Source organism: Lycorma delicatula, chromosome 1, assembly GCF_047948215.1.
Source record: "Lycorma delicatula isolate Av1 chromosome 1, ASM4794821v1, whole genome shotgun sequence".
NCBI classification, from domain to species: domain Eukaryota; kingdom Metazoa; phylum Arthropoda; class Insecta; order Hemiptera; family Fulgoridae; genus Lycorma; species Lycorma delicatula.
In genome coordinates, this window is record NC_134455.1 from 102,854,732 (window position 1) to 102,879,983 (window position 25,252).

General features: G+C 36.7%; 1 protein-coding gene across 7 annotated transcripts in view; it reads right to left on the reverse strand.

Annotated features, from left to right (window-relative positions):
• Positions 1-25,252, reverse strand: part of Oga (O-GlcNAcase) — a 102,682-nt gene that overhangs the window by 38,897 nt on the left and 38,533 nt on the right. For 5 of the 7 annotated variants that reach the window (XR_012755436.1, XM_075358536.1, XM_075358554.1 and 2 more), the window contains exons 8-10: positions 24,570-24,691; positions 20,506-20,698; positions 10,025-10,199 (exon numbers count right to left, since the gene is read on the reverse strand). Coding sequence is in view for 6 of the 7 variants with exons in the window: in XM_075358536.1 (XP_075214651.1) it covers positions 10,025-10,199; positions 20,506-20,698; positions 24,570-24,691 (490 nt within the window). In the remaining variant the exon portion in view is untranslated. The remainder of the gene's footprint in view (positions 1-10,024; positions 10,200-20,505; positions 20,699-24,569; positions 24,692-25,252) is intronic. The other 2 variants (XM_075358545.1, XM_075358528.1) reach the window with 1 other exon arrangement.

The window sequence follows — 25,252 nt, forward strand, 5'->3', positions numbered from 1 at the left end:
AGAAAGAATCTGAGTTCATATTCGTTTTCAGCATCAAAAAATAGATTAAAATCATGTATCACATGTTAGGAAACAAAAATTATGTTTATCAGTATAATTATCCTACACAGTCACCTTCATCATTATAAAGATGGTGAAATTTTGAGCCTTGGTGTTTGGAAATTGGTGTTCTTTCATCTATGATTAACAAACATTCTTTGAAAAGCTATCACTTTCATTAGTTATTGAATCAACCCTTTTTTAAATAAATTTCTTAAAAATTTTGTGTTTAGATGAAAAAAAATTAGTACACAATTCAAAAAGTAAAAGATGTTAAAACAAGTTGACATCTGTAAAAAAATTTAATTAACCTAATCTGTCTGCAGGGATAATACCCAATAATATCCAAAAGCAGAGAAAAAATGGGACAATTAATGCTTTTAACAAAGACAGTAATTTTAAAAAACTCAAACCAGAATTCAAAAATTTGATAAAAGCGGTTCTGCAGTGATTTTGGCAAAGAGGAGTTCAATTATTCCAAAAGGCATGCTAATAAAAACAAAACCTGAATTCTTCATAAAAAATTTAGGGTTTCTGTATTTTTAAGATAAAAAATTTGATTTAAAAATGAAGAATGTCAAATGGAGTTTTTAGTCTATACCAATGAAAGGACAGAAAAACATTATCAGTAATAAGGATATCATTTGACAACTTTTAGTGAAAATGCTAATATCACAAGCGTTCTCTCACAGAATATTGAAAAAGAGGTAGGTAGTGAAAACAACAGTAAATTGAACCAGAGGTATTGCCACCTTAAAATAAAAACAAGCATTAAATACTATGTGGCTGTTTCAAATGTCACAATGTAAATGAGTAACAGCAAAAAAAAATTGTAGACATATACTACGAAACAAAATCCAAGAAATTACAAATTATTAATTATTTTAGTCAAGCATAGTTTTTCTGTGACAACCAACAAATTAATTAAATGACTGTTTACCTGATAACATAGTGGGTAGATGTATATATTGTGTAAATATTTTCTGAATTTTTTTATGAATATTGTACTTTCGTAATGTTGTATTACACACTAGTATATTTTATATAAATGCTATATATGTACTTAAAACTACAGGACCATTCACAGGAACCGGATGTTTTTGAAGTGGGTTGTACTCGGGCGTTCCAGGTGGGAGGGGCACGTGGTTGATGTCTGACGTTTCCTTTGTTCACAGCATTTACATTTTAGTAGTTGAGATGGAGCCATGGACGCTAGACCAACGCCTGTACGCATATGACTGTTTTGTGCGAAATGACGAATCCGTAACTGCTGTTCAGTGATATTTCCGCCGTCAGTTTAATATCCATCGTAATGCAAGTGTCCTTTCTCGTAACACAACATTGCGATGGGCAAACAACCGTCGAACAAGTGGTTCAGTATTGAAGAAAAAACCCACCAGGTCCCCGACGAACTGCTAGCACTTCAGAGAATATCGAACGAGTAAGGGAAGCCATTGTCAGAAGCCCACGCCACTCTATTCAGAGGCATTCAGCAGCGCTTCAAATGAGCACAAGTACGGTAAGACAAATTCTGCATACAGACCTGCATTTCCATCCTTACAAGATAGCCGTAGTGCAGCAGTTAAACGAGAAAGATTTCACGCAGCGATTACAATTTTTTAGACAAATGCTTACCATTTTTGAAGAAAATGAAAATTTGTTATTGTTAATAAGTGACGAAGCCCATTTTCATCTGAATGGCTTCGTCAACAAACAGAATTGCCGGTATTGGGCAGAAAGAAACCCACATCAGCTTCACAAAAGACCACTTCATAGCCCAAAGGTGACTGTCTGGTATGCAATAGAAAAGTTTGGTGTTATTGGACGATATTTTTTTGAAGAAAATAACGTTGCCGTAACTGTAACAGCTGATTGTTACATTGCGATGTTGAATATGTTTTTCATCCCTGAGTTACGAAACCGGAGAATCGATTTTCAAAATGTGTTATTCGAGCAGGATGGAGCTACAGCGCACACAGCAAGGGCAACGATGGCTGTTCTCTATAATTTATTACCGGGACGGATCGTTTCCAGATTCGGCGACATTCCTTGATTTGAATAGTTGTGATTTTTTTCTGTGGGGGTTTCTGAAATCGCATGTGTACGGCAATAAACTGTGTACATTGGAGGACCTAAAGATAGCAATTCGTCATCACGTCACCCAGATTGATGAAGACATGCTGCAAAGAATTGAGGCCAGTTACCGTGAAAGGCTACAACAATGTATTGCCCAAAATGGACATCACTTGCCGGACATAATTTTTCGTTCATGAGTAAGTAACAAATGCTTTGATTTAACAAGTGTCTCAGTACCAATAAATCTTTTTTAAAGTAAATATTCAATTTTTTATGATTATTTTAAAAACATCCGGTTCCCGTGAATGACCCTGTACATGATTAAAGGAAATGCTTTCAGAAGCTGTGTGTTTTCATTCCAATTAGAAATAAGTACATGTTTCTTTTCTTTAAGTTCATATTTTAAGTAATGAAAATTTTTAATAGTTGCTTTACATAAAAATTCTAAAACAACATTGTGTGTAAAACATAGATTTAAAATGTACAAATTTCTAAGGCTGAATTTAAATTTCTGTGCAAGAAGAATGTTGTTATAAAAATGAAAACTGCCAGTCTTTTTGATGCAGCAATAGTGAGATTTCACTGTGTGTGTATGTGTCTACTCTGGTCTCCTTTAGTGCGTCCAGAGTTCTGTGTTTTTGTCTACTTTTGGTGTTCTGGCTGCTGGTCGAGTGAGTACCTTCCAGTGGTATCAAGTCTACCGATTGAGGATTACGAACACAGTTAGCACAAGGAAAATAAATTTAAGACTCATCTTTTCACTTTTTGCGGGAGTGAACGGAGAAAGTTTTCTGCGACGTGTGTCCGCCTCAACGGGGCTGAAAGGTGGCAACGACTACTGGTCGTTAACGCCCGTTACAGAACAGGCTGAGCCTTTAGTCCTTCTGCGCTCTTATCAGAGCGAGGGCCGTAATTTGTGGTTTTTTGCTGTACGATGCGTATTGCAATCAATCGATCCAGCAGCGGCCAAGAGGCACAAAGCGTGACAGGAGAACGTAAGGGTCTCCAGCTGCCCGTACTCGCTGCTGGTAGTTGTTACATCGTGGGCTTGCCCAAACTTGACAGTAGTAGGTAGACAGCGGGATTCTAGTTGATTCAATAGGACTTAGGGAATCTTCGGCCATGTCGGAGTTCCAAGAGGTGAAGAAGTCCAGGCGGAAGAGGAAACCTGCGCCGGTTCCATCGAATAGCTCCTCAGAGGACGAGGTCAGCAAAGCGATGGATACAGGGGCACCCACCCAGGTGCGGCCCTCCCCTGTAGTAGAGGCCTTCAAGAATTCTAAGGGCAGACCTGGCAGTTCTGCCCTTAAAAGTTGAAAGTAGTCCAGGAAGACCTGGACTACTACTTAGTATAATCTACTAAGTAGTCCAGGTCTTCCTGGACTACTTAGATTTTCTGGCACTTCCCGATGGAGTCAGTTCAGGGGCGAGGAATACGATTCTCCCTCGACTTGGCAATTTGAGGGAAGCTTTTAAGGCGGTTAGTGAGGGGATTCGAGGCCTTGGTCTCCAAGCCCCACGAGGTCAAGGGTCCCAAGGTGGTTGTCCAGGCCCCAGTGCAGCCCAGGCGCTACACTGAGGTCCTGAAAACCAAACGCGAGGCCAGCAAGGCGGTTAAGAAGCCTTGTAATCTTCGTGAATAAGGCAGAGGGCTCGAAGACCACGAGTCAGGACTTAAAGCGCGATTTCCGGGAAGCCCTTTGTGGTGATCGGAATCGGCTTAGAATTCGTGATATAAAGGAGACCAGTAGAGGATTAGTTGTTGTTGCGGACAATAAGGAGACGGTCCAAGTCATCAAGGACTCTCCTGCGGTACAGAAGCTAGTTAAGGTAGACCCCAAGCGGTTGAGGAAGCCCCGGGTCATTATATATGACATTGAGCGGAGTCTCTCTGATGAAGTTCTGTCTCTCATTTGGGAGCAGAACACTGATTTGGACGAGGCCTCGTTCAAAGAGCAGTGCAGGCTAGTCTTCAAGACTGGAAAGCGTGATGCCTCTCGGTATCACAAGAGTTTTTGAACTAGGTGCTGGTCTCCACCAGAAGTTTTTGTCCGAGGGTAGGGTCTTCTTTGATTTTACTTTAGAACTGATAATTCTTTAGAATTATCAGGCTGATAGCGGGTCGTCCTATTCTTATAGGAATTGATGCGAACGCCAAATCGCTTCTTTGGCACAGTGGGACCACAGATGATGGCGGTGAACTGCTAGAAGGCTTCATCACGCAGAACCGTTTTGAGGTGTTCAATGTTGTCGGCCTTCCCCAGCGCGGTGGGATTGCGGAGGACCTTCCTTGGTACCAACATTGATGTTACCATAGGTAAGGATATCCCTGGTAGGATTCTGAACTGGTCTGTAGTCTATGATTGCGAAAGCGATCATTGGCTCATAGTTTTTGATTGGATAGGTGGGCTGCACGATGTCTTTAGGGCGGACGCCCCTGTTCAGCAGGGGCGCTTCTTGCACAGGCGGGCGGATTGGCCCAAGTTTTCTAACATTCTTGCGGCCAGGATGCGGGTGTTCACTCGTACCCTGGACGAGGTCCCTCTAGATAACCTGGCAGAGAATTTCTCTTCTGCGGTGGTTGAAGCCGCAGAACTCTCAATCCCTTGGAGTACGGGTCGAGAGAGAGTAGCTGGTTGGTGGTCTCAGGACTTGACTGCGATAAAGCAGGCCGTGGGCCGACTCAGGAGAGTCGCACAGCGTGCGCGTGATCCTGACCGGCACGAGGCCTTGTTTGCGGAGTATCGTCAGAAAAGGAACGAGTATTTTCATAGAATTAGGACTTCTAAGCGAGATTCCTGGCGCTCTTTTGTTCAAGAGCAGGGGAATAAGGACCCTTGGGGTGTTGTTTATCGAGTAATTGGTCACAAGCGGAAAAAGGACAGTCTTCTGTCGGCTCTCTCGACCCAAGACGGTGTTGTAGTTGAGAAAGAACGTGTTCTATCTCTTCTGATGGATGATCTGCTCCCCGATGACACCGAGGTTGGTGAGACCTCGTATCACCGGAGAGTTCGAGTGGCGGTTGTGGATTTCAATGCAGACTCTGTGTCTTTGGAGATTACTGAGGCGGAAGTCCGCCAAGTAATCTGTAGCCTGGCTAGGAACAAAGCCCCCAGATATTATGGTATTACGATGGAGCTCCTTGTTCGCACCCTGCCTGTAATTCTTGGCCCATTGACTAGGGTGTTCAATAGGTGTTTATTCGCCGGGTATTTCCCGGCTTGCTGGAAGCGTGGAATTTTGAAGTTATTATTCAAAGGTGGCGACAAGGACCCCGGCGTTAGTTCCTCTTACCGTCCTCTGACGCTCTTACCAGTTGTTGGAAAGATTTTTGAGAAGGTACTTTACCTCCGCATTAATAGTAGGCTGACTTCGAATCACATGCTGATGGACGACCAGTATGGCTTTAGACCCAGTAAGAGTACAGTGGACGCGATTTTTAGGGTTGACTGGCCGAAGGTAGGCGCTTAAGGCAGCGTGCCACGGTTAGATGTAATTGGTGTCTTGTATTGGAATTAAGCTGTCGGCGGAGTTGCGGCCGCTGCCGGCGGGCATGGTTATCCTTACCCGGGGGGTGCGGTCGCGCTCCGACGAGGGCATTTATGAGCTAACGATACTGTCGGTGGGGTGTCTCTGGGTGCTGCTTCGGTGGTATGTAGGGTCGGTTTGCGAAAGATGGTGAATGTCACATGGGACTCCGCGATAGAGCTGTGCGGGAGTAGGCGTTTATTCTCCTCTCCCGGGCGGACTGGAGCGGAGTCAGATAGAAACTCATTTTGAGTAATAAGCGGGGTTCTTAAGGGAACTAGGTCTAAATTTTGCTGTGTGAAACTTTTTAGTGGGAAAGCTTGTTATAAAGGCTGTTGGTACGGATCTGGGACATTCAGTAATTGGCTCTTTAATAGTTAGGACTAGGCGCGGGGTCTTCATTCCGCGGTTAGGCTTCTAGCTTAGTTCCTGAGGGCGACGTGGTAGCTGCAGGTGTCCGTTGTCTTCTTTCTGAAGGCATAAACACATAAAACTATCTCGGGGTGAACTTTACCGATGCAGATGTCCCTCGGGGCATCTGCATCGGTGGCATCTTTGCGGGGCCTGGACTGAAAGCTGTAGTGCGCAATCAGTTTGAGGCCGAGAAGATGTCCTCCGTTAAAGCCACTACTGGCTAGGAACGGAGGGGGTGGTGTAGCGCGACCGGACACGCTACGAGGTGGGATCTTCTCCCCTCGGGGGGGAATCGAGATGTGTGTGTATGTGTATATACAAGGTGCGACAATAAAGTAATGAGACTGATTTTTCTTTGCAAGATGTGGCAACCCTGTAGCTTGCATAGGCACACCATCTTTGACCTTGGTCTATAAGCTACTTCTAGTCCAAGCGGCACATTGATGCAACTGCTCAATCGTGAGTTGTGCTGTAATAAGTGAACACGTGTTTGTGTCTCTCGTCACAGAAATGAAACCGCAAAATATTGCGCAACGGTATGCCATTTCTTTTTGCGTTAAATCGGGTGAAAACGTGACAACGTTAAGCTTCAGAAGGCTTTTGAAGAGGAGGTTATGTCAAGAGCTCAAGTTTTTCGGTGGCATAAAATTTTTAGTGCAGGCAGAACGAATGTTGAAGATGAAGACCGCAGTGGACGACCATCAACCTCACAGACAGATGTCAACTTGACCAGAAGAACTCAATATCAATCGAGAAACAATTCGTCTAATATTAACTGAAGACCTTAGTATGAGAAAGATTTGTGCAAAAATGGTCCCCAAAAATCTCACACAACAACAGCGAGAAACACGGAAAAATGTGGCAGCCAATCTGTTAGAGCAAACGGAAATCAATCCAGATTTGTTGAGCCGTGTTATCACTGGTGATGAAGATTGGTTTTTTCAATACGATCCAGAGACAAAACGTCAAAGTTCGCAATGGTGCTCAAAGGGATTACCCAGACCAAAAAAAGCTTGCATGTCAAAGTCAAAAGTGAAATGCATGCTTGTGTACTTCGATTCCAAGCGAATTGTTCATAAACAGTGGGTGCCTCCTGGACAAACAGTTAACCAATATTTCTACAAAGAAATTTTAGAAAGACTTCGTAAACGAGTTCTTCGTGTCCGTGCCAACATTGCTGATAATTGGATTCTGCCTCACAATAATGCACGACCCCATACTGGTCTGTCAGTACAGCAATTTTTAACCTCAAAACAAATTTCAGTACTACCACAGCCACCTTATTCACCAGATATCACTCCGTGCGACTTTTTTCTATTTCCAAGAGTCAAAATGGCGGTCAAGGGACACCATTTTCAAAAAACACAAGATGCGGTTTCATTTCTGTGACGAGAGACACAAACACATGTTCACTTATTACAGCACAACTCCTCATGACTGAGCAGTTGCATCAATGTGCCGCTTGGACTAGAAGTAGCTTATAGACCAAAGTCAAAGATGGTGTGCCTACGCAAGCTGCAGGGTTGCCACATCTTGCAAAGAAAAATCAGTCTCATTACTTTATTGTTGCACCTCGTATGTATTTTTTTTTTGCCTGTAAATTTAAGTACATGTGATTCTTTATACGACTGTAGCATGATAACTAATAGCCGCCCAAACTGAGGACTTCCTCTAATAATTAACTATCTATACTTAATGTGCAATTAAAATTGTGTGTTAATCATTTATATTTCTTGGACAAATAATTTTAACATAAGCTAACATTCTTCACATCCTCTAGGAACATACAATAGAACTGATAATTCACACTATTTGGAATCAACTCTTATATGGATTTAATAGATTAAATTTATACATTAGAATAATTTTTTTCTTTTTTATACTAGTTATTTCTTTTTTAAAAATAATTTTTACTTAGCTATATTGCAGGCAAATATAGCTGGACAGCACAGTATATCTAATTGCTGGAACTTATTTTATGGTTTAAGGAACACATTACAATACCCGATAAGTTACAACAAATTACATTTTCTGAGTGGTAAAATGTTAGTGCAGCATAAAATCTATTGCCATAAAAAGTTGTGACTTAATGGTACAAAATGTTGATCCATACAATCTGATGGACAATAACTGATGTTCTGACTTGCAAAACAACATCAAGGATGTGAGGATATGGACATGAAATAATGGCCAACAAAATGACCGTAATAATAAAAATTATACCAAAAGAAAAATTTGACTACTGAAAGTAGATCAGCACTCATTACAAAAAATGTATATCTACTAACATAATCCATTAAGTACCCTTAATCCTGTAATGACAGAAATCCTTTAATAAAACCACTAAGTGATGCTGATGAAAAAATATCAGACCATTGGATCTCAGAACCATTTGAGGTGGTTCTGATATGTTGAGCAACACACAAAGATCATACCCTACCTGTCTGCTCTTTGGCAGAAGGGTTTTATTAATTTCTATTATAAGGACTGGTTTGTTAATATGGGACAAGTATGAACTACAATTAAAAATATATAAAATTAAAGTATTTAAATAACGATAATTTAATAAGAAAGGAAATTGTATCAGTTTGATTTTCAACGGAGTAAAAATTTAACATATGTAGTTCATCAGTCAATAAAATTATAACTAGCAAGCAATTTCAGTTACAAATGTTGAAATAATAAAGCACACATTCACAAATTTTTTAAGCTCATTTGGGTTTTCTACAATTTTACATTGAGGTTTAAAATTTTTTAAATACTCTAACATTTATAAATACTAACATTTATACAGAAGAAGCAAACTTTCTCCAGAAAGTAAGATGATGAATTAAATTCTGTAATTTTCAAGTTATGACAACTTTTGTATCAGAAATAATAGTCTGATTATCTTGACATTTTTCTTAAATATAATAATAGAAGAAATTATTTTAAATGCACTTTAATTCTCACATGTTTACAATTTGAAGGCCCTACCATTAAAGAAATATGAAAGAAAAAGGAAGTGTAGTTCATACCTTTATAAAAATCAAAATCCTGAAACACTGGTTACACAAAATAAACATGTAGTGGGATATACCATCAATGCAATAACTTACCCTTAATTCTGAAAAAGTTTATAGTTTATAACATTTTTTGTGATCAGTGCTGTTCCCATTTATTGGACAATTTCATTTAAATGTGAAAATTTCATAAAGCCAATACCCATTGACACATGGTACTTCAATCACATGTGAATGCTACAATAAGTGAGTGACCAGAGAACTAAAATTTATTATATAAACATGTAATGTGTTCCATAATGATTTGAAAGTCTAATTATCAATTTATTTAAAGGTTAAGCCATTTGTGGGTCATATATACACATCTAATACAGCAAATATATTTTTTTTATTCTTTTCAGTTAATAGTTTTGTTTCAAGACCATATTTCAACTATCATAATAGTCCTGGATGATATGCCAGGTCATCTAATTAACAAAAGCAAATAGACTACTTTTAATTTTAATAATCTAATTGTTTTTTGTTTTTTTTAAGTTTTGTAATCTTATAATTTTATAAGAGCTTATACAAATACCATATTCTGGTATTTCGTTCCTTTTTATGTCATCATTTTTATAAATTATAATTTAACAACCATTTAAAACACCATGACAAAATTCAGGCTGTGATTACTCAACTCTGATTAACTACAGACTTCAAATATAAGTAATAATTACTTATTTTTAACTCAACTTTTTTTAAATTAAACAAATGATATCATACACATGGCCATTTATATAATCTATTTTATAAATTTAATCTGCTGGGCAAGATTTGCACTATAGCAAAACTTATATATTATTTTTTTATTAATTCCATTTTCAGCAGTAAACAATTTAATTTTGTTTATTTTTAACTAACATTTAACTCATACATTATGTTGTACTTTTATTAAATAAAAGTTAAATGGATTAAATAAAACTGACCTAGCCATTTAATATATGAATTTAGAAGTGATATGACACCTCGCATATCCCATACATAAGGATAGAGGTCATATAAAAGCTCTCGGTTATTGCAGTATGTTAAACGTTGAAATAATGTATTAACAGCTGCACTCATTTCTTCCAGTCTTGTAGCTCTTTCATGCCACTCTTCAACCTAAATTATTAGAAAATTAACATAAATATTACATTAATATGATACATAAGAAATAGAAATAAATTAACTTAAAATTTTAAAAATCACACACAAATTATTGTAATGACCTGTATTTTAAATTATCAAGGTCCTGTTAAAAAAAATAACAGAAAAAGTGCTTTATACCTAACACTCAAGAAAATTAGTTGAGTACGGTACAGTAGTATTTTTATTAAAATGGTTTTGTCATGGAAATCAAGCAAAACCATTTCATTAACACCAAAGTATCTGGTTATTTAGAATAAAATTGCTGTCTCATACTAACAGAAACAACCAAAACACAATAACATTTTCTTTGTAACAGATTAGATGTAGGTATACTTGCAGTCACTACATTAACTTATTCAATTATAAACACTATACATCCTTTATACACAGTTTTTACAAAAATAAAGTCAAACTCTGTTAAATTTCTACCACTTTCTAACAATTTGTTATTGCAAGAGAGATAAAAACATACGTAATAAAGTTTACAGGATGAGAATAAACAAAAACTATTCACAGGTTGTGTTGTTCACAAAAGAAGTTCCACTGCAATCTGGAATAATTCATGAAAGAATGGGTAAGTATTTTGTACCTTTTTAAATTTCTGATTCTCAAATGAATGAAAATTATGATCAAAATAAGCTAAGTGAAACATTATTTAATATCTTAACCTCATGCTACAAATGGTTTCAAAAATATTTTGGAATTTGCTTGAAAACCATGGGATGGTTTTTGTTCATTTACACAGGAATTGCTTCCTGTGTAAATAGCAAAATTACAGTTTAAATTTGATGCACTCTCGTATGTATCTTTTTTCAGGTCAATTAATCATTTTCATATTTGGAAATTCATATCGAAAATTTATATCTGAAGTTATCTATAATCTGATAATACAACTTTAAAATATTTTTGGTAGAAGTAGCTTGAAAATAATTTACTTTCAAAATAATAATAAAAAAAGTAATATTTTATGGTCTTCACATTTCTCTTTTTAACAGTTCATTGAGAATTAAATTCTCTAAATGATGGAATGGCCTAATAAGGCAGAAAATGAAACAGAACTGCTTAAACTTTAATATTGTACAGGACCAGTATAACAGACTAGGGTAATAGATTTCTTCCAATTAAGAAAGAAAGAGAAAATAATAATGAAAAGAATCTAGAAGGAACTAAAAGGGATTCTTTTCTTAAAGTAACAGCTTTGTTTAACAATTTGTCCTTTATAATACACACAGTGCACTTCCAAAGCTTCTGTTCAACAAGAGGGGTTACTTGACTGGCAAGAGAATTTACAGAAAAAATGTATGGGCAAGTATAATGAAAATTATTATACTTTAACAATTAAAAGGATGAGTCAGCTGCTGGTTTCTCAGTCCAGGAAGTATAATTACGACTGGGGCACCAACAGAGAGAGTAAGTAGTTCTGCAAGGCTGTGTTTAGTGCAGTCATGATAATAAGCAATAACAATGAGTAGTTTCATAAGCCCGAGTTCAACACAGTTGCAATGACGGTGATATCAGTAACTGTGTCATAACAACAAATGAAGAGTAACACAATCATTCCAGCATGGACAGTGGGTAAATGCAGGATGCTGATTGGTCGAGTTATTGGTAAACAGTAGTGAAAATGACAGTATTCTACTCATTCATAAAGTGTAGAGTAGTTCTATTGTAATTAGTAAGAGTAACAATATTTGTAGAAAGTGAATTGTGTGAACTTTAGATTATTCTATTATCTTGTTAGAGCAATATTAAGTTTCCAGTCATTTTTATGTGTTTAGTACATTCGACTGTATTCTGGTATTTATAATTTAACTGTTGTTAAATAAATCATGTCTTTTTATTTGAATTACGATTCTGTATGTTATATCTATTTATTATCATCATTATTGTAATCATTAATTATTTTTTTATACGTCTCTAGAACAATGATTCTCAACCTTTTTAGCTCCACGACCCCCAAAATGTAACAAAAAATATGTAATGAATATTTCGCAACCTCCCAACTACAATCCAATAAACCTAGATAAAACTACTTAGCTGCATTGATAGTGATGGATGGATATGAACTTTCATGTATGATATGAAGTGTACAATCAAGAGTAATTTTCTTGTTTCAACTTGTGTACATGCTCCTTGTGATTTAGTCTACATGCATAATATTCACTTTAAGAGCATCATGTTCAAACATGCATATGATATGTTAGAACATGTCGTGCTCTCAGTAGTATAAAAGTGGAGGTAGGGATTTTAGAATGTCAATTTAGTTTCCAACACAAAACATGTATCTGGTGTCTTTAGTGCCTTTAAAGCGTATCTCTGAAAATAATAAACATAATTGAGGTTTTGGTTCTTATGCAAAATGGATAAATTTGTGAAAAAGAGAAATGACATCTACATCCAGTGAATAGATTAGCAAACAGGCAAGATTGTACAGACAGTTATTTAAATTATAGTTTTACCTCAATGGATGGAAAATCACAGTGCGTTGTTTTCAGGTCCTCTCCAATGAAAGCATGAAGCCTTCAAAATTAATTTGACACTTAGAAACTAACTGTCTATAAAAGCAAACCCTTAGAATTTTTCAAAATAAAATTATATAATTTGAGAAATCAACAAGCTTCTATTTGTAAATCAAGCCACATTGATTAAAAGTACATTTGAAGCACCTATGTAGTAGGCATTAAGACTAGCTAAGATGTCCAAACCCCATACAATCGCAGAAAACCTCATATTGCCTGCTGCAGCTGGTCAGTGTTTTAACAGGTGTGGAAGAAACAAAAAGATTTTCAATCTTTTAAAAAATTTGGAATTTTTTCAAAATTCCACTTTCTAATGACACCGTATAAAGGCCAAATGATGACATGGCTGCCAATGTTTGCCATCAGATAATAAAGCAAGTGAGTTCAAGTGAATTTTTAATATTCAATTTAATGAATCAACAGGTGTGGCAAAGATTTCTCACAGCTTATGTTTTGTGAGATATGAATGCGACAGGGACAGATAAATCAAAGAAAATATGTTGTTTTGCAAATCAATACTGGTCATGCAACAGAACAATGTCTTCTGGATGTTTTTTTTTTTTTATGAAGATACTAAACCTATAATATAGATTGGACAAAACATATTGCATTATATAGTGATTGTGCAAGGGTGATTACAGGAAAGAACAGTAGATTTCTGAAAAAAATTGAAAGATCATTTTATACCAAGGGTGGAAAGGATACACAGTTCCTTCCAAGACAAACTCTTGCCACAAAAATATGCTAGAAAATCTCAAACAAATTCTTTGTAAAGATGCAAAAAAAATTAATTTTATTAAAAGTCAACCATTATAGAATATGCTGTTGCTAAACAAGGTGCTGAAATGGGCAAAAAGAAAAAAATCTCTTCTTTTCCACACAGAAGTCGGATGGTAATCACGGGGGATATTTTTAACCCCATTGTTGGTATTGTGAGATGAATTAATAACACCTTTCCAGGATAAAGAAATGCTGTAGTGTGTGTGAGCACTAGTGATGGTCGGCAGCCATTTTGCCATTACTTGCGATTTTAGCCCTACAAGGCGCTATTTTTAGTTTATCGGAGTGATTTGTATCTTAAATTATAGAAGGACATCTGTTTACAAAACATATGAGTGCGGAGTTCAAAACCTTTTGTAGTTTTTAAGATATTAGAATTCTAGTAAACGATGTGGATGGACAAGTAGTTTAGTGTTAGTGGTGAACATGAATACAGTAAGCTAGTGTATTTCAGTAATCAGTTATTGAAGTGATTGTTTTTAGTGTAGATTAAAATTAGAGGTATTTACAAAGAGTAAATATATATAGTTAGTTTTTAAATTAATTAAGTGAAATAAACAAAGTGTTAGATTAAGTAACACAGTAGCACCGACATTTTTGGCGCGCTATAGTAGAGTAATATAGTAGCCAGGTTCACTTCGACAAACACTTAGCGTAAATTAATTAAAAAAAGTGAAATAAACTAATCTTTTAGGACTTAAAAAATCATTTTTAATAGTGCTGAACTTAAGCAGTTTTTAAAATTAATAAATAAGTGTAAGAGTAATTAATTTCGTAAGAGTAACTTAGTAGGTCTGAACTAGTAAGATAGTTGGTCTTAGTTAGTAATACAATCAGTCCTAGTTACAAATTTGTATATTTTACATTTTTTTTTTTAGCAAATACAAACGCATAAAACTCACTTAATTTTTATCTTATATTACAGAATTAATGACTTTTAATTAACTAGTATTAAATATTTGATTTTTACAAAGTAACATAGTTGGTCAGTAAGGTGGCCGGTTATAGTATAATTTTTATACTATTGGCCTGGCCTCTGGCAGGGTCAATGTTGTAGGCACTCCTCGGCGATGTTATCGCTGCTTTGAGGCATGCCATATGGCTAAAGAACGCAAGGACATCCTGTTTGAACTGCGAATGTGAAGGCCACAGGGCAATTGACGCCCTGACAAGATGACCCTGAAGTGCCTCAAGTGCAATGCTGAGGGGCACAGGACGGGCAGTCCAGCTTGCCCAAAGGTGTCCAATAAAAAAAGCAACAAGGAGAACCGATGGAGGACCAGATGTTCAGCAACCCCTGACAATGAATATTGTCTAAATCAATCTTAATCATGGCCCAAGTCATGCTGGCCAGAAGCATCACAGAGATGGGTACAGATATAGCAATCATCTCCGAGCCGTACCTTCCACACAATCAATCTGACTGGATAGTATCAGAGAGGATGGAGGAGCAGCTATATGGCTATGTGCACCTCTCCAACTCAATGATGTGCTATGTCAGGGTAATGGCGGGCGACATCTACTTTTACAGCTGCTACCTATTGCTGAACATGAGTATTGTACGATATAAAGAGATCCTAAATACTCTATTGAAGAATCTTGCTACACATCAGATGGCTGGAGATTTCAATGCATAGTCGACGACTTGGGGGTCAGCCAGGGCAGACACACGTGGAAGCCTACTGAAAGATGCAACCGCCAGTCTGGACTTACAGTGACTTAACAATGGGACGACTTATACCTTCAGAAGGGGAGCAACTAAATTGGTGACTGATGTCACCTTCACTACACCGGCTCTGGCAGTGTAGATAGGTAACTGGTGGGTTGCTGAGGGATACACAGCCAGTGACCACTAAGCAATCTGCATGACGATCACTGAAGAAGAAACAGGCGGGTGACAGGTTGCCAATGTTTACAGGCTGGAGTGTCAAAAGAATGGACTCCAAGAAATTCACCGAGGCACTCGACCTCCATGAAGTACTTGATGACAAAACTGCAGAAAAGAAGGCTACTAGGCTTGTGAATTGTGTTGAGGGGGCCCGTGCTGGACTACCAAAAAGGTACAATAAGAAAGGTCGCCCCCTCCCCAGTTTACTGGTGGATGCTCGAAATAGCCATGAAGAGAGTCGAGTGACACAAGGCCAGAAGACTGGTGACCAGGACACACCCAGACTCCCTGAGAGCTATATGCGGCCTGATACAAAGCATGAAGGAAGAATCTGGCTGGGTGCATTCGTGACTCAAAGCACTGCTGCTGGAAGCAACTAATAGCAGAAGTTGAGGAAGACCTGTGGAGAAGACCATTCGTAATTCTCATAAAGAGAATTCTACGACCCAGAGTCCCTATAACCTGGGATGTCCTGGGAGCCCAAAACATCATTGAGGGACTCTTTGCCCATGACGATGAACTTGAAGCAGACAAAGAAGAGGAAGTGGAACTTCCTCTTCACTGGTAAAAGGTGGAGACCTTTTACCAGGGAGGAACTAGCAGCTACGATAGCGAGGGTATCATCAGATAAGGTGCCTGGTCCAGATTTACTGTTGAATCAAGTAATCAAAATAGCACCCAGGGCTGAACCAGAAGCACTTCTAGATGTATACAACAAATGTCTTACAGAGAACGTTCTTCTTCAAAGGTGAGGTGCCAATGACTGGTGCTGGTGCCCAAACAAGGTAAGGGCCCCCACACTACCATCGTCAAACAGGCACTTGGCGGTGATAGATGCACTGACCAAACTCTTTGTCTTGGAGCAGAGGCTTCAACAGAGATTAATTAACAAGTGTGGTAGAAGAGGCGGGCAGGCTCTCCCCACTCCAGTATGGCTTCTGACAGGGCAGATCAGTTCCAGATGTAGTGGATGCTGTATGCAAAATGGCTGAGAGGAACATGAGAGGTGGTGAAGCAAGATGAATGTCCTCGTTATGCTCAATGTAACAGATGCATTCAACTGTATTTCTCACAGCGCCATATTGCACACAATGACAAATCTTGGCATACCTCCACAGAATGATTAGGGCATATCTTGGGGGCTGCACCTTGGTATGTCAAGCACAAGACAGACATGTCAAAAGACATATCAACAGAGGAAGGCCACGGGGGTCAGTCCTTGGACCGATGCTCTGGAATTTGGCCTACAATGATGTCTTCCACCTAGAACTCCCACAGGATGTGGCACTCCTGGGATATGCGGATAACCTGGCTCTTCTGGTAGCAGCTGACACTTGACAAAAGGCGGTTACTAAAATCAGTGTGACTCATTCAACATGATGAAAGACTGGATGGTCAGAGTGAGGCTCATTTTGGTACCAGATAAAATGGAGGCTGTCGTCTCTCTATAGCTAAGCGAAGGACAACCCTAACAGTGACTCTTGAAGGAAAGAAGATAACATCCAAAAGGGCAGTAAAGTACCTTGGAATATGGATAGATGTCAGACTCCGGTTTGGCATCCACATCCTAGAAGCCTCCAAGAAATCAGAACAGGTGATGAACCAGATCTTTGGCCTTCTACTAAACACAGGCGGTCCATCTTGCCGATGGAGGAAAATGCTGGCAGGGGTGGTCTACCCTGCTGTATGGAGCAGAGCTCTATAGGGTGGTGTCACCAGATACGGGATGTACAGGGCCAAACTGGAATCTATACGTAGGAAGTGCTGCCTGAGAATAACATGTACGTATAGCGCCACCTCTTGGGAGAAGGCGACAGAGGTCCTGGCAGGAGTACCTCTGGTCGACCTGGTGATCACCCTACAGAGAAGGCTCTGTGAACAGAGACCTCTAACCACCAATGATGAAGAAAGATTAACACAAGAGATAACCGAGGAGCTCCTGGAAACCTGGCAAGAGCGATGGGATCGATCTACAAAGGACTGATAGACCCATCAGATTGTCAAAGACGTGAAGAGCTGGTACTGGAAGCCACATGACACGCTGGAGTACAACCTCACACAATTTTTGGCGAGTCATGGCGGCTTCCAGGCATATTTGTACATGTTTAACCTGGACAATGATGACATTGCCCTGAATGCAATGAAGAGGCAGAAACAGGCTACCACATATTTTATCAAGCCTGACAGGAAATGCTGCAAGTTTTTGGACAAGAGGACATGTTCTCCACCGAAGAGTGGTGAAACTGTGTCCAAAAAAATAATAGAGAAACTGTGTGTGCCTCAAAAGAGTCCCAAATGAAAGCAAGATGCTGGAGGGGGCGGGGAAGGACAGGTTTATGGCTGAGTGTCTAGGGAGCCCCCAACCATGAGGGGGTTGCCTAGGCGCAATGAGGACGTGGACACTGCATCCCTGCTCCTGATGGCAGACTCGGTGGTAAGCCCATGGTGACTGTTCCATTACATTTCAAGTGTTCTCTCCTGAAACCATGTCTTCCTGCTTTTTGCTGAAATTTCTCTACTTGGGTCCTAAGACGGTGCTTTCAATCTTGTATCCCTTAGGTTTAAGCATATGTTTTGTTTTCATCTGATTAAGTATTAATGTTAATCTGCTTTTTACTTATTCCACTGGTGCTAATCTATAGTATTGATACTTGTGACATCACTGTGTGCTGCTTGTTTACTTTATCTCTTGTAAATGATTGTGATGAGTATGGATGAACCCTGACATATCATCTTGTGTCCTGTTTTCTCCATGTGTTCTGTCACTTCTCATTGTTTGCTGAGTGCAAGGTTTCATTCTCTCTATTTTGAATTTGATTAAGGTAAGTTATTGATTGATTAATATGTATTTATCTTCTCATTGTGTACTTCTTTAGTATAATAAATGTATTTTTTTTTTTTGTCTTCAGTCATTTGACTGGTTTGATGCAGCTCTCCAAGATTCCCTATCTAGTGCTAGTCATTTCATTTCAGTATACCCTCTACATCCTACATCCCTAACAATTTGTTTTACATATTCCAAACTTGGCCTGCCTACACAATTTTTTTCTTCTACCTGTCCTTCCAATATTAAAGCGACTATTCCAGGATGCCTTAGTATGTGGCCTAATAAATGTATATGAATGTGTTAGTGGGCGTATTACTCCCTGCCTGAAGCATTCCCAGGAAGGATGGGTAGCCAGAGGTGAAAGAGGAGTTTTGGTCAGTAGGTGTGAGCATACATAGGCTCCACAAAAACAACTAGCTGGACCTGTGCAAGTCTCGACACTCCCCAACTTGTGTGGGGTACGTAAAAAGTATTCGTTACGGAAAGAAAAAGGTTAAAGAAATGTCATTCTTGATGTTTTTACAGAATAGTGTGTATATGTTGCTGTTGCCTTATTTAGCTGATGTATTTTTGCATTTAAACGATTTGAATGTGAATCTACAAGGATGTGATAAAAACATTTTATTAATGACAGACAAAGTCGATGCTGTCATTGAGAAGCTTGATGTATGGATTATTCGCCTTCAAAGCAAAAATTTTTATGTTTTCACTCACTTGCGATTATATTGAGAAAAATTTGGATGAAGAAAGATAAAGACTATTCTTCACCATAGTTTGGATGGCAAGAAAAATGCATTTGCATGAGCTGAAAATTCAGTTGGCGGTTTATTTCCTACAGGAGATGGTACTGAATCCATTTACTGAAAATGTTGTTGCATCTGCTAAGTTACCAGTTGAGACTCATGACCAACTCATTGAAATATCTGCCGATAAAACATTACAACTACAATTCATATCTGAAGATTTACATATGTTTTGGCTTGTTTGTCGAAGAGAATATGGAAATTTAGTCACAGAAATATTGAAAACATTAATCCTTTTCGCCACATCTTACCTCTGTGAAAAGGGTTTTATTTGTCTATGGTTGCGCTAAAAAAACTAAATATAGGGGTGTCTTTTATCACTTGAAGACTATTTGCTTTTGTGTGTTTCTAACATAGATCCACAGATGGAAAAACTTTTAAATGAAAAACAAAAGCAACCATCTCATTAATTTATTTTCTTAGGGCAACCCCAGGCTGAGAAATGCTGCTCTAGAGGATTAAATTGATTTAGCAAGAAATTTTTTGTCAATATCCTTGTCGAACCATGAACATGTGACAATATACTACACAAAAAATAATAATAATATTATTATTATTATTTTTAATAATGATAATGATAATGATCATTATCAGAAATAATACTTAGGTTAACTTTCAGAACAAGCATTATAAAAAAATTATACTGTGAGATACTTATTAATTATAATTTATGGCTTTACTTGTAAGTGAAAAATCCACAGAACCAGAAAGATAGATTTATTTTCCTAGCACCTAGTCAAAGGTGAATCAATGAAGGTGCTGTTTGATCCAAAGAAACATGATTCTTTCTGGAACTAACATAAGGAACTCAAAAACCAATATTGGTTGTATTAAATCACTCTTCAACAATTTCCTTTTAATACAATAATAGCAAATATAACATTCTGAAACAACAGGGAAATTTAAGACCCTAGAAACTACACTGGGCTTTATAATCAGAAGACGCTTAACCAAAACATCTATATGTCAATATCAGGGAAAAAATGTCTCTGAACAGCTTCAATTTAAGTGTAATCTCTATTATAATTCTATTCATTCTCTACTATAATGGGGTACAGTCTTCAAACAATGACTTAAATGTCTTATACAAATATAAGGATCAACTGAACATCTTGAAAGAAATAAGACTTATAAAAGCAGCCTAAGATTTCTCCTTGCTTTAGATACTGTTTGAAAAAACATGTTTATTAAACAATAGTCTGCAATCAAACAAACTCCCAAGACTGTGGTTTTTCTCGATGTATTAGATGAAGACCAATCTCGCAGTAATATTTAACTTTCAATGTCTTTTTAGAATATGAAATGAAAATGGTTTTTCCTTGATTGAGGGGTACTCTATTAAATAGAGACCACTAAAGTGTTCTATTAATGTCACTGTAAAATCAACTGATAGTCACTTAAGTGCAGATTGACAATCTGCAAACAAAAATATCTTAGATTACTAACAAGATATGGAACAAACCTCTGGTTTATTTGGTTGGTTTTGAGTAAGTTTACTGGTTGTGACGATGTAAGCGTTTGACTTAAGCCAGTTGAACTCTTGGAGCAGCTGTATACCTTGGTTGCCATGTTCAAATGGTAAATAAAAGAGATCACAGAGCAGTGAAAGATCTTGCACTCTTAATTCCTTTTCCTTATCTTTCTCCAAAACGGTCCTATAAATAAACAACTATTTTTTTAGCAAACACTGCAACGTAACAAAAAAATGAAAGTTTTTAAATGGGACACCTCATAACATAAAATATTACATGTACCTGAATATATTTTTATTTTAATCATCTGGTCCAAACCTGTCTGACAATTATTTCTTGTTCATAGATTAAACACAATCAAATTTTTATTTTTTCTACCCCCCTTTCTTTACTAATTTTCTAAATGTTTAATTTAGACTGAGGTGTTTAAATACTATACTTATGATGCATGAAATAAATTACAAATACATTAAAAACTATATAGAATTATGATCAATGCAACTATTACAGGAAAACTTAAAATACTGAGTAGTACAAGGCCAATAGAATGTAGGTTCTTAGGCTAGAATCTAAACCAGCATATGATCTAATTGGTGGATAATTAAAGATATCAGCAGAGAAGACACACAAGGTTTCACAACATAACCTAATTTTAGGCCTTGAAGAGACTATTCTACTCATCTATTTTACCACAAATATATGATTTTTTGATATACTAATATTTAAATTTATATTTAGTCAATGCAATTGTTATGTGAAAAGGAAATGTATTCTCTCCACACACTTTTTGCAATACTTTCATTTTCTATCTCTAAATCTTTAAACTTCCAATTCTTATGAAACTGAGATAAATAAGAGACCATTTAAATGCCATCCCCTTTCATTATATATAATGTGAATATACAATTAGGGTTTAGGCATTTAATAGAAAAAATTCATTTACTGTCTGTACAGCAAATTCCTGATTATTCACGACAATAACCAAGTAGAGGATCACGGATAATCCAAAATCGTAGTTGATCCAAAAATAATTTTTAATAAAGTAATATGCATTAAAATGACCTAATACTGTACTGTAGTACACTATTTACATGCCCTATTGTATTACAGTATAATGGTAAATAATAAAACACAGTACACTATATTATTATGTTCCTGGTAAAAGTAATATACAAAAGTTTATTCAAAATACATATTAACATAAAACAAATTTTCACTATCATTAACACTGTACATACAATATGTGTAAATATGAAACCAGAATTTGCCCATAGATGGCCCTAGCTGTCAATGTAGTTACCGTCAAACCGCATCATTGGTGCCATTTTCTTTCTTTGACAGCTGACAAAGATTTTCAATTCACAACACGTTTCATAAAATAGCATAGTTTTAATTAGCATTGAGTCGAGTTTAGCACCTACAAACTACCAATTTTCAGACAGCATTGATTTTCTGTTATCATTTAAAGAAAATTGCTGCAGAATCGCATTGAATGCTTGTTGAAGCTTACGGTGAGCATATTCTTGGTAAATCACAGTGCTTTGAGTGGTTTAAAAACTTCAAAAGTGGCAATTTTGACGTGAGAAACGAAGAACGTGGAAGACCACCGAAAGAGTTTGAAGACAGGAATTGCAAGCATTGTTGGATGAGGATGACGCTCAAATGCAACGACTCTCAGATTAATTAAATGTAAAACCATGGGAAAGATTCAGAAGATGGGAAAATGGTTTTCACATGAACTGAATGACACAGTAAGAAAACTGAAATGCTTCCGAAATGCTTGTTCAGCAGGTACAAAAGAAAGTCATTCTTCATCAAATTGTGACAAGTGATGAAAAGTGGATATATTTTGAGAATCCTAAGCGTAAAAGACCATGGTTAACTCCAGGTGAACCATCGACATCGATTTCAAGGCCAAATCGCTATAGAAAGAAGACAATTCTCTGTGCTAGGTGGGATCAGAAGGGTGTGATCTATTATGAGCTGCTAAAACCTAGCGAAACCATTAATACTGAATGCTACCGTCAACAAATGATCAATTTAAATCAAGCATTGCGTGAAAAATGACCAGAATATCAAAAAAGGCACCACAAAGTGATTTTGCTTCATGATAATTCACCACCATACACAGTAAAACTGGTCAAGGAAACTATTGAGGCATTCAGTTGGGAAATACTTTTGCATGCAACTTACTTACCAGACTTGGCTCCATCCAGCTAGTATTTAATTGCATCGATGGGACATGCACTTGCTGAGCAGTGCTTCACTTCTTATGAAAATGTACGAAAATGACTCAATGACTGATTTGCCACAAAAGAGCAATAGTTTTTTTTTTTAGGCGTGACATTCTTAAACTGTCAAAGAGATGGGGAAAATGAATAGCTAGCGATGGACAATATTTCGAATAAACGCCACCGGGTTGGTCTAGTGGTTAACGCTTCTTCCCAAATCAGCTGATTTGGAAGTCGAGAGTTACAGCGTTCAAGTTCTAGTAAAGCCAGTTATTTTTACATGGATTTGAATACTAGATCGTGGATACCGGTGTTCTTTGGTGGTTGGGCTTCAATTAACCACACATCTCAGGAATGGTCGAACTGAGAATGTACAAGACTACACTTCATTTACACTCATACATATCATCCTCATTCATCGTCTGAAGAATTATCTAAACGGTAGTTACCGAAGGATAAACAGGAAAGAAAGAAGAGAATATTTCGAATAAAATGTTTTTTATCATTTTCATATAATAAATATGTATTTTCTAAACAAAAATTCCAGTTTCATATTTACACATCTGATACATAGTTTGCACATACAACAGTACATGTAATACATTAAGAAACACTTACTGAAACTAAAGTAGCTAATGAGAAAAAAATATGTAAGATATTAAAATAAAAAATTAATAGTTGTGCATTATATATTTTTAAATACGAAGCGATTGACTGTTGTTTTAGAAGCTGAAAACACTTTCTTTTAATTGAAGTTTGGAGTTTGCATAGCATAATAATATTGCACAATAAACTATCATCCTATTACATCCACTATGTTGTACTATAGTACAACATTATCATCTTCAAAACAAGCACACATTCAAGTAGCAAATGAATGAAGGAGTAAAACCTACCATAGAAGGATGAAAAAATATTAAATTTTTCGCTTCCGTGTAAGTGTTTAAAAGTTTATTTTTTCCGAAAGACATCATGGTTAAACTGCTTGTAGATAATCAAGAGTTAACTATACTTGTATTTTAGATCTGAGAAATTAGGAGGAGTGCAATAAGTATAATGCATGGTGTGAAAATCTGAAACCTAGTACTACTATATAGAATTAAAGAGTTTGCATTAGTTTACTTAATAAATAAACAATTTTAACTCAAAAAACAGAGATTACATTGTTTAATGAAAAAAAGCCACTTTCCTAACATAAAGCTCTGGTTTTGTTGTGCATTTATGGTTCTGTACACTTCAGTCTATGAAAAAATTCAATACTATTATAAACATTAAATTCATTGTTTTACTTCAAATTCTCTTACCAGAGGGAAATTCATGTAATGAATTCTCACTCCTGTCTTAGGTACAAACTCAAGGAAAAACATAAAATAATTACATGTTATTGCAATAATAATGAAATTAAAGGTCCAAAATCAGTTATTTCATAGAATATTGTGTTGTGTGAAATTATAAATTTTAATATTTATGAAAGAACTTAAGGAGGAATCCAAAAAATGGTCAAAAAAACATAAAATTAAACAAACCCTAGAGTAAAATTGCCTATAATTCACTGCCCAATATTATATTATGCTATTAAAGACTGCTTACAATTATTATTTAGAGTTGGACCTAAACCGTACAACAGTAATTCAACCTATTAGGGTAAAACAGTATCTAAATTATAAAATTTTACCTTTTTGAGCACAACAGTAACTAAAGTCTGTTTACATTAAAATTTATTATATTCCTTAATTATAGCGTATTCCAACTGAAATTCACTTCATATACGACAGCATATATTTACACTAGTTTTTTAAAACATAATGGATAATAAAACTTACTTTTCAGAATCATTAGTCCTATTATTCTCAGAAATATTGGTATCTATTACCATATTACATGCTGCTGTTGCAGCACCATTGGTAACTGTTTCGACTTGCATTGTTAAACTTCCAGAACTCTGCTAAAACAAAAACGCACACACATGAAATACTTTATTACAATTTTTACACATGATAACTCAACTAACAGTAAAGAAGTTTATAATATTATATTTTATGACCGCATAGGATCACTTTAGTTAGTCCATTATCCAAGTCTCTTCAATTGGACTGTTTGGACCTTGCAGTCCTCGCAGTATTATTTCATACGTTCCGATCTTTGTGCCCTTTCTAGTGTTAAAAATGTTCGTGTTGTGAGTTTTTTTCTTGTGAGCATGAAGTGGATTAACATAAGTAAAGCAGTTTAATATAAGCATCCTTATTATATACATATTAATGTCATGTTCTATCCATATTGTCAATCTTATGTATATAGTACATTATACAGTGGATTAACACATTCACAACTGATCATTTTGGACAAGGATGTTCTTTTTTAAACAGAATGGTTTCCCATCTCATTAGAATGTGACTATTATATGTTTCTGAGGGACGAATAACTGTTCAAACTGAAAGTACAGATGTTATATTACTCTAGCAGTCTATCAAACTCCATTATGTATTTTAAAATTTATGATCAAATA